Source organism: Squalius cephalus, assembly GCF_949319135.1.
Source record: "Squalius cephalus genome assembly, chromosome: 9".
In the NCBI taxonomy this organism is placed as follows: domain Eukaryota; kingdom Metazoa; phylum Chordata; class Actinopteri; order Cypriniformes; family Leuciscidae; genus Squalius; species Squalius cephalus.
The window spans coordinates 33,543,724-33,558,282 of NC_137130.1; the positions used below are offsets into that span (position 1 = coordinate 33,543,724).

The 14,559-nt window shown below is 37.6% G+C and overlaps 1 protein-coding gene across 1 annotated transcript in view; it reads right to left on the minus strand.

Moving 5' to 3' along the window:
* The window catches only part of mylka (myosin, light chain kinase a), a 114,832-nt gene that overhangs the window by 73,922 nt on the left and 26,351 nt on the right, over window positions 1-14,559 (minus strand). Inside the window, exons 3-4 of the mRNA XM_079880243.1 lie at window positions 1,414-1,621; window positions 336-381 (exon numbers count right to left, since the gene is read on the minus strand). Of these exons, the coding sequence (XP_079736369.1) occupies window positions 336-381; window positions 1,414-1,621 (254 nt within the window). The remainder of the gene's footprint in view (window positions 1-335; window positions 382-1,413; window positions 1,622-14,559) is intronic.

Below are 14,559 nucleotides of genomic sequence, written 5' to 3' on the forward strand. Positions count from 1 at the left end.
CAGCAATGGCCAAATTGTTGGCCAAATGTTAATCGAGAATGCATATTTGACAGAAATGTCATAGCTTATAAATTTTTGTCAGGTGTTTTTTCATTACCAACCAGCTCCAAGATAAAGCGCAACAATACATTTGATTTTAAGCTAAAAAATTTTTGACTATGACACTTTTGTGAATCATATTCTTCACATGATGATAATTTAAAAAAATGAATGAACAAAAACAGTAACAGTAAACAATGTATAACTAACTACCAAAATGATATGGCATGTTGTGTATTTCATATTCATGCATGAAATTTCCTTGTGTGGTGATTTTCGGACAGTGTGTATCTCACCCTGTCCTGTTGGAGGAAGGAAGACTGTATTTTTTCACAGCATTTCCTGTGTGAGATGGAAAAGGTTATTCATGAAGCTCCAAATACAATGTATACACTCATCCATAAACACACAGAATTCATTAGAAACATATAAAGCACATATTTCCCCTTTCCTCTTTCTCTCCTCCCTTCATAAACATGCAACAGCTGCTATTATCTGCTGCTAGTTGTAAAATATTTGAATGGCTCCATATGCTGGAGGAAGTTTACTAAGCATTTATTAGTCTATAAATCAGTACAGATGTAGTGCTGCATCTTTGACTGTGAAGACTTTTACTGCAGGTAAAAAGTGGAAAATGAGAAATGCATTACACCGTAATGTAAACTTTTAAGTACAGTTGTAATCAAAATTATTCAATCCCCATTACAAATCAAGTTTATTGGCAGAAATTACAGACTTAAATAATTCCATAAACTTGAATATACCACCCAAGTCATGTTGACAACTTTTTTATGGTTCCTTTTGTGAAATTGACAGCCTCACCGTGTGCAATGGAAAAGAGCAGCTTGGACATTCTGCCTAACATCTTCAATCTCTAAAACACACCATCAGAACCAACTGCTCTTGTTTTTGAAAGATTATTTTCTTATTCACCATTTTTGTCAGTAAAAATGTCTAAGATTAGTTAAAGGGTTTTATGTTGTTGTCTTCTGATTGTATTTTATTTAATGTGTTTATATTTTTTACACTGCATGTTTTCCTTAAATTCTTTCTTTTTATATGCTCAAAGGTTTATTGTACAGTACTTTGGCTCAACTCTATTGCTTTTAAATGTGCTATACAAATAACTTGTTTACTTTTTTGTGACTTTTTTGACTTGACTGATAGTAGACTTGCCAGTAGACGAGATATATGCAGATGTGTAACATAGGGCCTGTTATATATTCTAGATATCCTGGCCATATATTCTCCAACTTACTTATTTTTCTTAATCTACAGCATAGATTATCCCATAACCCTAACATTGATCACTGACCCCGATCTTTCTAGATCACTGTCTCAAGAAGCCTCAAGCCCATTAAAATGATTATTTACCTTCCACAACGATCTCCACGGTAACCTGGCAGCTCCCAGCATCATTGACAGCCTCACAGGTGTAACGTCCTCTATCGTCATCCTGGACTTCCTGGACCACCAGACTAAAGGTTCCACGAGCACTTTGTTCCATAGAATAATGATCCCCTGCTATCAGCAGCTTCCCATTCCTAAACCAGCAGACCTGGGGCTCTGGAAATCCACGTACCTGAAAAAGATCACACAGGAAGCTAAGAGATAAACATTCCAACAAATGTAAGATTAGTCAAACATACATAAAGATAAATGAACGGCATTCTGGACATGCTTGAAAGCCAGTGAACAGAATCGGGAACAGCCTTCATTATTAGTTACTCAGTAACTGATTATCAGCGTTGCCCTGCTTATAGACCAAGAGGGAAAAAGCTCTCCTACTTATTTCCTGAGATTTCTGCATATGTGTGGTGTGTGATGAACAAGAGAAACTTCATACCAGCCGCAGTACCTCTCTTTCTGTCATTACTCTTTCTTGATTATAATAATTTATGATTTTGCCAGAAATTCAAACCAACACTAGCAAAAAAGTGCAAAAAAGGAACCATTTTACTAAGGTAAATCCAGGGGTTCCCAATCCTGCTCCTGGACAATCTGCTTATTTGAGTTTTGCTCCCTTGCACACAAAGGTATATCCTGAAAGGGCAGCATAATCTGATCTACAGCAAAATAGTTGGTTATAACTGAATGGATATTTAATTACTAAAGTACTAATTACATTTCCTCTCTCCTGAGATTCCTTCAACTGATTGATTATTAAAGGCAGCATAGGTGTATCCATCGCTGCCTTTGATATCGCACAATCCTGTGCTTTCCATTTTGTGACAGTTGAGTGTCTAAAAGTTGTGGTTGGTGGTCAGTCTGTGTGTAAATGTAAGTTTTTGACCAACATTTTCCATTTTGTGTATCATTTCTAGTGAGAAATTACTATATTAGTAATTAAATATTTGCTTTGTTTTCACTAAAGCTCTTTATTTTGCTGTAGATCATTAAACCGTTATGCTGCCTCACACAAGCCTATCCGAAATCAGTTTTGTGAGATACTTTTGTGCGCAAATGCTGCCTGCAAAGTCATTGCCTGATTGTCAGCTGCCTACCTGCCACAGCCCTTGATTAGCTGGTTCAGGGGCTAAGCTTAAACTTTGCAGTATGTTGGCCCTCCAGGAGCAGGATTGGGCACCTCTTTAAAGACTATGCTACTACTATGATAATACTATGGTTTTGGTCATGGCACAGTAGTACTAAAAATATTTTCCTTGAATTACTTTGGAATACTGTTTAAATACCATGGTAAAAAAAATATGGCAATCATTTGGTTCCATTGTATATATATCAAAGTTCCATGGTACCCATTTTCAGAAGAAATGTTTGCCCATGTAAAACTCACCAACACATTGTTAAGGTAGTTGCCAGTTTGTTACACACTTACTAAGGTGTTTTTTTTATTCAACCCCCCATCCCCCCCCCCCCCCCCCCCACACACACACAATAAAACAGCAAACTAGTCTTCCGGATCAGCTTATTAACATCATGATTAAACTTGTCTTGCCTCAGCAAACACCATGCATTATTTCCATTCGCCCTGAGAATTCTTTTGTAGTAGTGAAATGTTTATCAGTTATAGATCAGCACAAAGAAAGGAGCACCTGATCCGTCTATAATACAACAAACACAAATGCCTGAGTCATTTTGATGGGAGCGGTACTACTGTGGTTCTTGTGAAGAGCTCATACTCACTCCTGTTCACTTCATTGATCTCTTTCTACTTGTTTCCTCTCGGTTCTATCAACCATTCCAAATCTGTGTGCTGACCATGTCTAATAAGGACACCATATGGATAATCTCCCCCATTCACCCTGTCTTTTACTAATGTTGGCATGTCTTGTTTCTGCAGATCTCAGTGAGATTGTTTAACATTGTACATTGGAAGTGGACCAATCAAATCATGAAACACAATCTACCTCTCTGTCTGCAAACCAGCAGCGCCACACATCCACTTCACATGAAACTAAAATCAGAGGAAACTGCTAACTACTACAAGCTGCAACAGATTTCAGATCGAATACACAAATTTATACAGCTCGATGGCTAGTAGACAATAGATTGATTCCAGATGCCCTTCCAAAATTCCAAGGCTAAAATGAAAGCAAAAACTTTACCATACAGCAAAGGTTTCTAGGAGCGTGTCAAGACTGGCCTCTCTTCCTTTCAGGCAAACGGACCTCACAGTGACAGGTCCACTTCACTGCAGATTTGCCCAAAAATAGCAATATTAGCTCAGAATTCTTTATTAAATCAGTGCAGTGCTGGTATTTCCTCTATGTCGGCTGCTGTTTTTCTTGTGTACACGCTCTCAGTTTGAAGCCTTTACTCTGAGACATGTGGTCAAGAGCTCTACCTCAAAAATCCAGCAGGACTCACTTCCGATGCTGAGGGGAGGAAAAACACAGGGTTGTTTGCACAAAACATCTGCTTTTTTTTGTGTTTTCTCTCACACAATTCATACTGACAGCACAAGTAGGGCACAAGTCTTAAGCAAGACCAGACAAAGAGAGGACTATTGTATTCACAGTCTATTGCCCTATAAAGAGAATCAGCCAAACAATGATAAATTGATACATTTTTGTACATGCTAAACTCCTCACCAACTGTTCTGGGGTGCATTCCTCGTAACTCTCTGCTTAACTACCATAGTGCAATGCATCTATGGAGAAATGAACTAGCTAGTCACAAGTTTCCTGAAACCATAGTAACTTTGCACATCTGTAGTTTGAACCTTGTTGGTTTAACTATACAGAACTGTCATTAACTCTTTCACTGCCATTGAAATTTCCGTTGTTCCATGTTTTCACTGTTATACGGTTGGGCATGCTACTAGGCATTTTCTGAAAGAGCACTGAATCTCCTGATCAAAACACATGCGAAAAAGAAGAAGATATCATATGTAAGCAGATGCACATGTAAAATAACGCAATCATCAACATTAAACAGCATATAAATCAAAACTGCCTAATTTGAATGCATGAAATGTCGACCCAGGACGAGCTACAGGACTGTGAAGCTTTGGGGGTGTTGATGGACTCGTGTGTTCATCCTTCGTTTTAAAAAATTCACATTATTTTTCACATATTTAACCATTATTCTACACTGCTCTGTCCCTCCTTATAAAAACTGTTGGATGATGTCCGGGTTCTATGTTCTATGGTTGTTGTTGGTGGCGTTATTGCATCCCTAGTTATGCCTACAATGCAAAATTGTTCCCTCGCGATTGGAAGCTCCTGTAGCTGCCGCATACGCATTTCAAAACATCGCAACGTGAAATGCCACAAAAAGCGGTTTGTGAATAGGTCTTAGTGAGTTAGGAGTCCTCTCGACTTCTTTTAAGCTGTCCCAGGCTTAGGTGCTACTTTTAGGGCTAAAATGCTTCGTGAATTACTCTTAGTCAAAAAAATTAGGAGTCCTAAAGTTACGAGTGACACGCCCATTATTTTTAGGAGTTGCTCCTAAATTTGCCAGTTAGGAGCTACTTTTAGCCTTAAAATTCTTTATGAATACGGCCCCTGATTGGTTAGCTGGCCCAGTGTCTTGTGATTTGCTAACCGCCAAGTGCACGTTGTTCGGAAACGTCACGCCCCTTACCCTTACCAGTAGTTTGTGCTTCGGTGTATTATAGAGCTGGTAAGTCCCGCCCCTTCCGCTAACATCACAGGACCTCTAGGTTGAAAAATCGTCAATGCAAGTGAATGGGAGAAAATAATTATTTTCTGGTCCCGTTTGAATTGTGCCATGAATGTGAACATATGTTGTCTGTGAATTTTTAATATAATTTTTCGTGTAAAGAATGCTACAATTTAGCGGGTAGAAGTTTGATACGGTTAGACTTTGTGTGAGAGCACTTTGTGGACTACAACTCTTCGCTGCTTTCGACGCGTTTGAAACGTCACCACCACTCGCACACGGACACTAGCTCACGGATCCCGCTAAACATGGCTGTGTCTTTGGTGCACTTCACCGCCTTCTTTCAGGGAGAGGACAAAATCGTTGAGGTTGGTGAAAACCACGGGTAAGTCAACTTTATGGGGTGACGTCACATAGGCGACATGTAGTCTTTCTCGTTATGTCTTTTCCACAACTGCTAGCCGAAGAATCATACCATATACTGTCAAACTCGTAACATGAAAAATTATATAAAAAATTCGCAGACAACATATGTTCACATTCATGGCATAATTCAAAGAGCCAGAAAATAATTATTTTCTCCCATTCACTTGCATTGATGATTTTTCAACCTAGAGGTCCACTTGGGGTTTTACGGATGGGCAGGACTTACCAGCTCTATAAACAACGGCGTCAATATTGCCATACCAATTTGAGCCCGAATCAGACCCAGAGAATGTTAGTGGAGAGGATCGAGCAGAACCTGTTCAAGAACGGCTGTTAAAGGAAGTTTCAGAATGGTATGGTTTTTTTTTTAAGACTGCAGATCTACTGTGATCGCTACTGACTATATGGCACTGTTACTTTTGTATATTTAGAACGTTTGTAGCTAAATATCTGTCGCCAGAACTATTAACCCAATACGAACACTAAACGCTGGTGATATTAAACAGAAGTTTGTATGTGTTTGTCGGATAAGTATGAGCATTTAACAAACTGGTTTGTGGAGCCAAACAGCGCTGTCCTTCGTTTACTTCCTTGCTACAACGTACAATTAACAATACAAACTATTACAGGAAAACACATCAACGAAAAAATCATACTTACAGGTTGTGGCTTGTAAACAACAGCTTCTGTTTTTAAAGTTGGAACTGCTCGATCTTTCAGGACAAGCTGTTGTGCGAATCCTGCATTGAACTCGCACAGATTGAGGAAGCTTTCCTCCGGAAAATGTGCAGCACAGAGAGCGACATTTGGATTATAATTATGAGGGGCCAAGTTAAAAATAAATAGTAACCGTCCTTAGGAAGACTGAACAAAGTGGACCTGCAATCTGGGTGAAAATAACAGCGTTTCGGCGGCATAGTGGCAACGACCCTCCACCACCACAACAACTCTTCTCCAAAGAAACATAAAATGGCCTCGCCCCTTTTATTTATTGTGTTCCCAGAGGAGGGGTTTATGTAAATGTTGGGGTTAGTGATGTCACTAACCCTGGAGGAATGTCTTGTAGTCCCTCCCGGCCGTTTGCTGTAGTCCTTAGAAATTGATTTCTTTAAAAGCAAATATCTCCCTTTGTATTGAACTTTGAGCGTTGTAACTTTGCAAATGTTGTTTATGCTCAAACAGCAACATTACATACTAGCTAAAGTTAAAAAAGTGAAATCACATTCAACCACCCCTTTAAGAAACTTACCCATTTTCAAGTGTTTCAAAAAGAATGCATAAAGCTAGAATAAAACAGCTTTTTTTTTTGTTTGTTTAAAGGTACAACATGTAAGAATTTTGTATCAAAATATCCAAAAACCACTTGCACAGTGTTATATATTTCTTTCAATTGTGTACTTACATTATCCTAAATGTTTACAAGAATTTTAAATTCGGAGAAATTCACAATTTTAAATAGTGCCCGTCACTTGTTAGCCTGACTACGTCAGACTTCTTACTTCCGCTCAATTTCATTTCGCTTCTGTACTCAGTCTGAGACAGTGTAATAGCTTTCTGTTTTCCTCCGGCCTGAAAACAGCCGGCCAATCAACGAACAGAGGGCGGGCTGAGAGCCGTGACGTAGACACTGATTGTACCGTGGATGCGTAGATTTACTTCACATAATCTGCAAAAGTCGCGCACAGCCATGTTCACTCCGGTATTTCGCTCGATGGTTTTGTTTTCGCATCATACATGTGTTTACAGTGGAAGTTAGATGCGGCTGAGCATGCGCATAACACACGCCATAACCAAACGTTATGTGATTGGCTTACGGGTAACCAATGATTTTAAACTTCAGACAAGCGCCCCCCGCGCGAGAAAGAAAACGCTTTTCAATTATGCCATGCCAGACTCTGTCTACGAAGCAAAGCGAAGTAGCAGAGTTTGGTATTACCAGGCTAGTCACTTGTCACTTGTCGCCTGTCAATGACGTAATATACGCCTTATCAATGGTTTCCACTTGTACTGCCATGGTAACTTTGGCGACAGATGTGGACAACTGCGTAATGTTTAGTGGCACGCTGTTGTTGTTTCGTTCAAACATTATGGATCATGGCAAGCAGACTTTGGGACAAAAGGAGAACTAAAACGAGGATCAATATCGGCGCGGTGTTTTCGAGATGCCGAGAGCTTCGCGGCAAACTTCAGCTTAACAGAGCTTCACGACTTGACAGAGACGCCATTCTTGCATGTACTTTTTTAGACAGGTGAGCAAATTTACATAAAATAAATCATTGTTAAATACACAGAACAAAATTATAAACGCAACACTTTTGTTTTTGCCCCCATTTTTCATGAGCTGAACTCAAAGATCTAAGACTTTCTCTATGTACACAAAAGGCCTATTTCTCACAAATCTGTCTAAATCTGTGTTAGTGAGCACTCCTCCTTTGTCGAGATAATCCATCCACCTCCATGGCATGGCATATCAAGATGGGGGGGGGGGGGGGGTACGACAGCGCGTTCCAGGTCCTGCCAATATCCAGCAACTTCGCACAGCCATTGAAGAGGAGTGGACCAACACGCCACAGGCCCCCCCCCCCCCCCCAATACAGTACAACTGCACATTTTAAAGTGGCCTTTTATTTGCTTGACTGCAAACAGTACTAAATACACCCTTGGAACATATGAATAGATGTACAGTGGCTAGTGAAATGACAGGAGTACTCTTCATTTTGGCTTTGGGGCACTGCATGTGTACATACACAAAGAACAGCAACAACATGAGACAAAACCACATACCCATCTTGTTCTAATACATCAATATTGTTTGTTTTGCTACAAGATCACTAGCAATCAAAATGCACTCTTCTTTTAATGATTCCTTTAGACTGCTGCCCAGAACTCATTCCAGGGAACATCAGACTCCACAGACATGCTCTGAGGCGTCTCACAAGATTCCTCATCTAGAGGCCAAACTGAGACACAATGAAGAGTTTTTTTTTTTTTTTTTTTCTTGAATGTTTTTTATGTGATATAATTTGTTTTTCAATGATGGCTTGTTTTTGTAATCTAAACATGATGACAGCGGCTCAACTGAAACAATGTTGACAAATTCTAGAGTCTGAGATGTTGATTTCCTAAATAAGAGTGCAGACTGATGGTACATGCAGAGTTCGGAGGTTCTCTGGCTGATCTGGAATCAGCACTGGGGATGTTCCACCTGGCTCTCATTATGGGGCCTCAGACAAATATTCACTAATGACCTGCTGTTGATGATATACAGCCAAAACTTTACATAGCACATACTTACATAGCTTCTAACCACATTCTATAAAACAAGTTATATACTATATGCTCAATTTAGTGTATTCTGAGTTATCCATTCAGTAATGTACACATGCCACACACTCTGGAAAGCAATACACTCACAGACTTCATTAATGAAGTGAAATCTGACTATTATGAGAATAAACTAGACTTGCATTTACTGAAATGCATTTTGCTGGCTTGAACTAGCCCTAGTGAGAAAAAAGTATACTTTATTGTATTTAAAATATATTTCCTTTTTCAAGAGTACATTGCAAATATACTAACACAAATTGTACTATCTTTGATATATTAAAAGTGTATTAGCATCATGCTTTTACCTATTTTCACAATACAACTTTTAACACACTTTAAAATAATTGTACTTTAGTATAATTTCTAAAAATATATTTTAGAAAAATATACTTGATGTGAAAATTTTGTTTATTTTTTAAAAGTGTATTTATTTGCACTTTATTAAACATATATTTTAGGTATATTTTAACTGTGTGCTGGAAATATATACTTTCAAAATACATTATAGTATACAATAGTATTTTGTACAAAGTATAGCTAAGTATTATTTGTCTATTAATGTGCATTTGTTATCGAAGACAAAGTGTGCAATTTGTAGTGCCGCTGTGCTTCGGGTGATCCGAGTTCGAGTCCCGGCTCGCAGAGCTTTCCTGATCCCATCCCCCCTCTCTCTCTCCCACCTCACTTCCAGTGTAGCTACTGTCCTATCCTAATAAAAGGCAAAAATAAAAATATTTTATATAAAAATATACACTTATGGTATATTGCTTGTATGTTTCGAAGACACTCGTAATATCACTAATCAAGCATGTAATTAGTCCCTACACAGGCATATACTTAGTATACTTGAAGTTGTTCCAGTTTAGTACAAAAAAGTACACTAAATACAAGTTATGCTTTATACAATTTAATTACAACTAAAATATACTTAGTACAAAATTAGTTGTTTTTAAAATAGCACACTTCAAGTTAACTAATCATTAACACACTTGAAGTATACTAAATTAGTTAACTTAGTTAAATTAGTTAATTAGTTAAATTAAATTGGCTGCAAGTATACTTAGCATTTATTAATTTTTTTTCACCAGGGAGTCTTTGCGAGTTTTAGGTAATCCAGCTTCAGTGAAAAAATTCTGCAATTTTCACTGGCCCACATCTGGTACGTGTTGAATCCACATGTACCAGATATGGCCCGGGTCTGGGACGACACTATGTTGCTGTCTGGGTGAAATATCTTCATTGGGAAATTTTTCTATGTTGCTGTCTGGGTAGTGAGTGGCATTAAAAGCCACAAAGATGAACGTGAATCTGGCAACGTTTTATTCTGTTGGTTGTTGTATGCATTGCAGCAGTTTTAAAAGAAATCGCGTTTGATAGAGTGACCACATTTGCTGATAGAGCAAGAATACATTTGTTAAAGCAACCATGGCATTTTAGTTTCCTCCCCCAAGTCTCTTTTTTCACGGGACTCATTCCCGAGTGCTCCGGCTCATGCAATTCTGGACCAGGTGAGGTGAAACTTTGCATTCGCTTGAAAAAACCTTTGCATTCCCACATTTGCGAGAGAATGCAAAGGCAGTGCCAAATATTTTTTCCTCCCATATCATTTTTTTTCTTCACCAAGTCCCTTTAAGGTCTCCGTAGTTTTAGTAGTATAACTGCATGAAAATAGCATCATAATTTGCATCATCAGGAATAAAAGTTGTGTTTTTTTGCTGCCACTACAATGTTCATTTCAGCCGATATCTGCAGTGAATTTTAAAGGTAAATTTTGGGAGTTAAAAAAAAAAGAAAAAAAAAAGAAGGTAAAGTAGAAGTACACTTTTCAATGAGCCTATGTTGGTATTAGCCTTTAGTTTTATATAGATGAAATGCTGAATCACCAACACATTACAATATGTATGCAAAGCACACAATATGTCCTCGCAGTTGGTTACATTTAACAATGTAATACCGCATTAAAATTATGTTATGTGTCTGTTTTTATCATTTAGACAAAGTAAATTATATACAATTCAAAAAAGTCCAACAATGTGAACAGCTCAGAGTACAATCTGTTGTCAATATACGTAATCATGCACAGTAGTTCCAACTTATGCATAAATTCAAATTCAAATTCAAGTCTTGAGGAGATTCTTTCATTTTAATCAAAAAAATAAAATAAAAAAAATAATAAAGTTTTTATAGAGCATGTACATATATACAGGTTTCTTAATGAGCAAGAAGCTACTAAGTGAGTCTGTTTCTTTCTTCTACAAAGTATGTTTCAAGGTAAATCATTATATAATAGCCATTTCATATTATTAATAGTGTTAACTGATAGTAAAAACAAATACATGTCTGGTTTGGTGGTTATTGAGCATGACTGGTGAGCTTTGATGAGAACAACAACAACAACAACAAAAAGAGAACACTACATTAAACGGTTTAAGTTGAAATAATTGTGAGGAAAGAGAACCAGAATTGAGATGAATTATAATGCAGTGCTCCCTTTCAAGCACTGTAAATAACTCTCATAGCTCAAACGGGTGGCATACCGTCACTCTGAACGGCCCTCAGGTCATGAAGGTTTATATAGTAAACTGATACACACCGCTCACATTCCACTGGGTAGTGGGCCGAAAAATCAGGCTGTTGTTTGACAGTGAACTCAACCTCATGTTCCCCCCCCCCCCTCTCTCTCTCTTTCCTGTTATCACTTTTTCCTGGCTTCACCTTCACTGTTAAAACCTGGCGAGGTCACGCACCTGAAATACTGCGTACAATCAGTCTGGCTCCCAGAGCCCTCAGACACTCTGATATCATTAACATATGCTCAGCTTCTCTGTTAAACACAACTCATTCTGCTTCCCTATATTCTTATCCACAGTGTCCATTTCTGTAGAAATATTACCAAAGTTTCATTAAAAAAGCCTGTTTAATATACATGTAAAACATGGTTTTATACCTGGACACAAGGATTTTTAGATGAATGCATTATCATGTATACTGTATGTTTGAACATACAGATGTTGATGATCTTAGTCCTTTTGATCTTATGCTTAAAGGGATAGAAAGGAATAGGGATAGAAAAATTAAATTCTGTCATCATTTACCCCTCAAGTTGTTCCAATATGAATTATGAAGTATTTTCTTTTCCATACTATGGAAGTCAACTGTTTGGTTACCCATATTCTTCAAAATATCTTCTTTTGTGTTCAGCAAATTCATACAGGTTTGGAACTACTTGAGGGTGAGTAAACGATGAAAGAATTTGTTTGTTTATTTCATAATTATCGTGTAAAACATTTCCGCCTCTTTCTCCCCTTATCAACAAACCTCTTTACAAACTGCATTCAAAGTTCTTTATTAAACTAGCATTTTAATGTTTAAATGGAGCAGACAGTAAAGAACAGCGGGCAACACATGTGGCAGAATACATGGGAACTTCTTCAGTACTGTTTAAAAAGGCATCCAAGGACACACTTAATGAAGTTATTTACATGCTTTACTTTATTAAGTTGTTGCCTACTGACATGCATCCACATTTTTCATGTCTTTCCTTTGTTTTTTTGTTTTTAGTGTTTTCTAAAAATTGAAGAGTATAAATAAATACTGAAGAGAGAGATACTGCAACATAAAAAAGACTAAAAAGATATTTAGATGCCTGCTGAGTTTTCCAAATGTTGTGCAGTTTTTAGTTGTGGAAGAGCATTGTCTCTGCATAACTTTTGAAGGAATCTAACATTTAGGAAGTGGCTGTTCCTGATCATGTCAGTAGGGTGTAATTATTAATGTCACAATTGGACGCAAGCTTCACAAACACATTTAGTGAAAGATGGATGTGAACATACCTCAACCATGTTCATTCTAAAGCCTGATCTGTGATAAATGATTGCTTTGATATGCAAGGTTTCAGGGGTAGCGATGTCACAAAATCCATCGACTGAACAGTCAATTTAACATTGTTTCTTTTAGTAGCAACTGTTATCCCAATAGTTATTACAATTATTTACACAAAGTGATCAAAGAAAGCTCCCTTTATAATCACTGGAGCTGTCAATCACTTTAGTTCAGCGCAAGTTCTGCTCTCCTGCCAAAACCCATGTTTTATTTAATATAACAGTTCATTAAAATTGTCTTAAAATTGAAGCGATGTAACTGACGCTGGTAGGTCACATGATAATGTCAGCATGGCAAAATTTAGTGTGTCCGGATTACATTCATACACACACTCATGCTATACAGAACGTACTTTAGCGGTCATGAAGTAATTGCTTTTTCAAAATAAGTACCTACTCAAGAGAGTATATGATTTTGGACACAGCCAGTGTTTCCCTCTCGCTCGCTCGATTTCTGGGAGATTCACAGAACTTCTGGGAGAGGTGGGATATATCAGTGTATAGATAATGCAGAAAATGAATATTTTGGAACCGTTTCAGATATTTCAGTATCCATACGTATTTTTAAAAAAATTATATAGTATTTGTGACAGCATTAGTGAGTTGGCTCACCCGATTTATGTTTTGTGCTTCCGAATTTCCGGTAAGGGAACATAGTGAACATTGATGCTCCCTTGTTTTCACAGTGCATTGTGAGACTTTTTAGGGAGAAAACTTTTCAGTGCACTGGAAGGAATTTGCAATTGAGACTAGGAGCAGATCAACACGCACCCAGCATTTGAATACTTATAAAAATGTTTCTGGCCTTAAAATGGTGTCTAGGTAGCCAGCTGACTTATGCCACAGAAATAACATTTATCTCTGTTTAAGAGATTTAAGAGATCTATTTAAGAGATCTATCCTTATTAATTCATTTATCAACATATTTTGGTACACACACACATACATACATATATATAATGAACAATTAGGGACAACAGATTTATTAGGACTGCTGGAAGTGGAAAGCATAAGGATGAATCGAGAGAGAGAAAAAAGTAAGAGGAAAATCAGTAATTTTATGGAAGTGAAAGTTTACCACGTCTGCTTTCAATAAGCTCCTGTTCTGTACGATTTTGGTAGTCAGAGAGAGAGAGAGAGAGAGAGAGAGAGAGAGAGAGAGAGAGAGAGAGAGAGAGAGTCATCATTACTTTTCCTATTGCTCATGCAGGTTAGAGATAAACCAATAACTCTAAGTATTTAACTTTAACAAGTAATTATTCTTGTACGTTACCCTAAAGACATGAATTATCCTCACATCATCTACTATTTTCAGGATAGGTGTGCTGTTTTAAGCAATCACATCTACAATTAATGCATGCTGGATTATAAACATATGAAACCCAATATCTAACCCCCATATCTAAAAACAAGCATATTATAGACACTTGGGGGTGTGCTCTTTTGACTTGGGTCAGCCTCTAAGCAACTAATGTAACAAAATCAACAAAACCAAACCTGTTTTTTTATAATAGACGCCACTCCAAAAAAACTTTCAGCATAATGATTGATATTGTATGTCAGAAGTTGCTTCTATACAATATGAGTGGAACAACTGCAGACACTTCAATCTTCCAAAACTAAAATAAGGCTAACTCATGATATACCGATGCCACTGTAGCTCTTTCCAGCCATTAGAAATGAGATATGTGCTTCTTGTGTCCCTGTAAGAGAGGTGTCTGACATTTTTATTGAGGATTCTCTTTCCTGATTAGATTCCTGCTGAACTGGATCGTGCTGAGGTCCTATAAAGCGTTTTAGA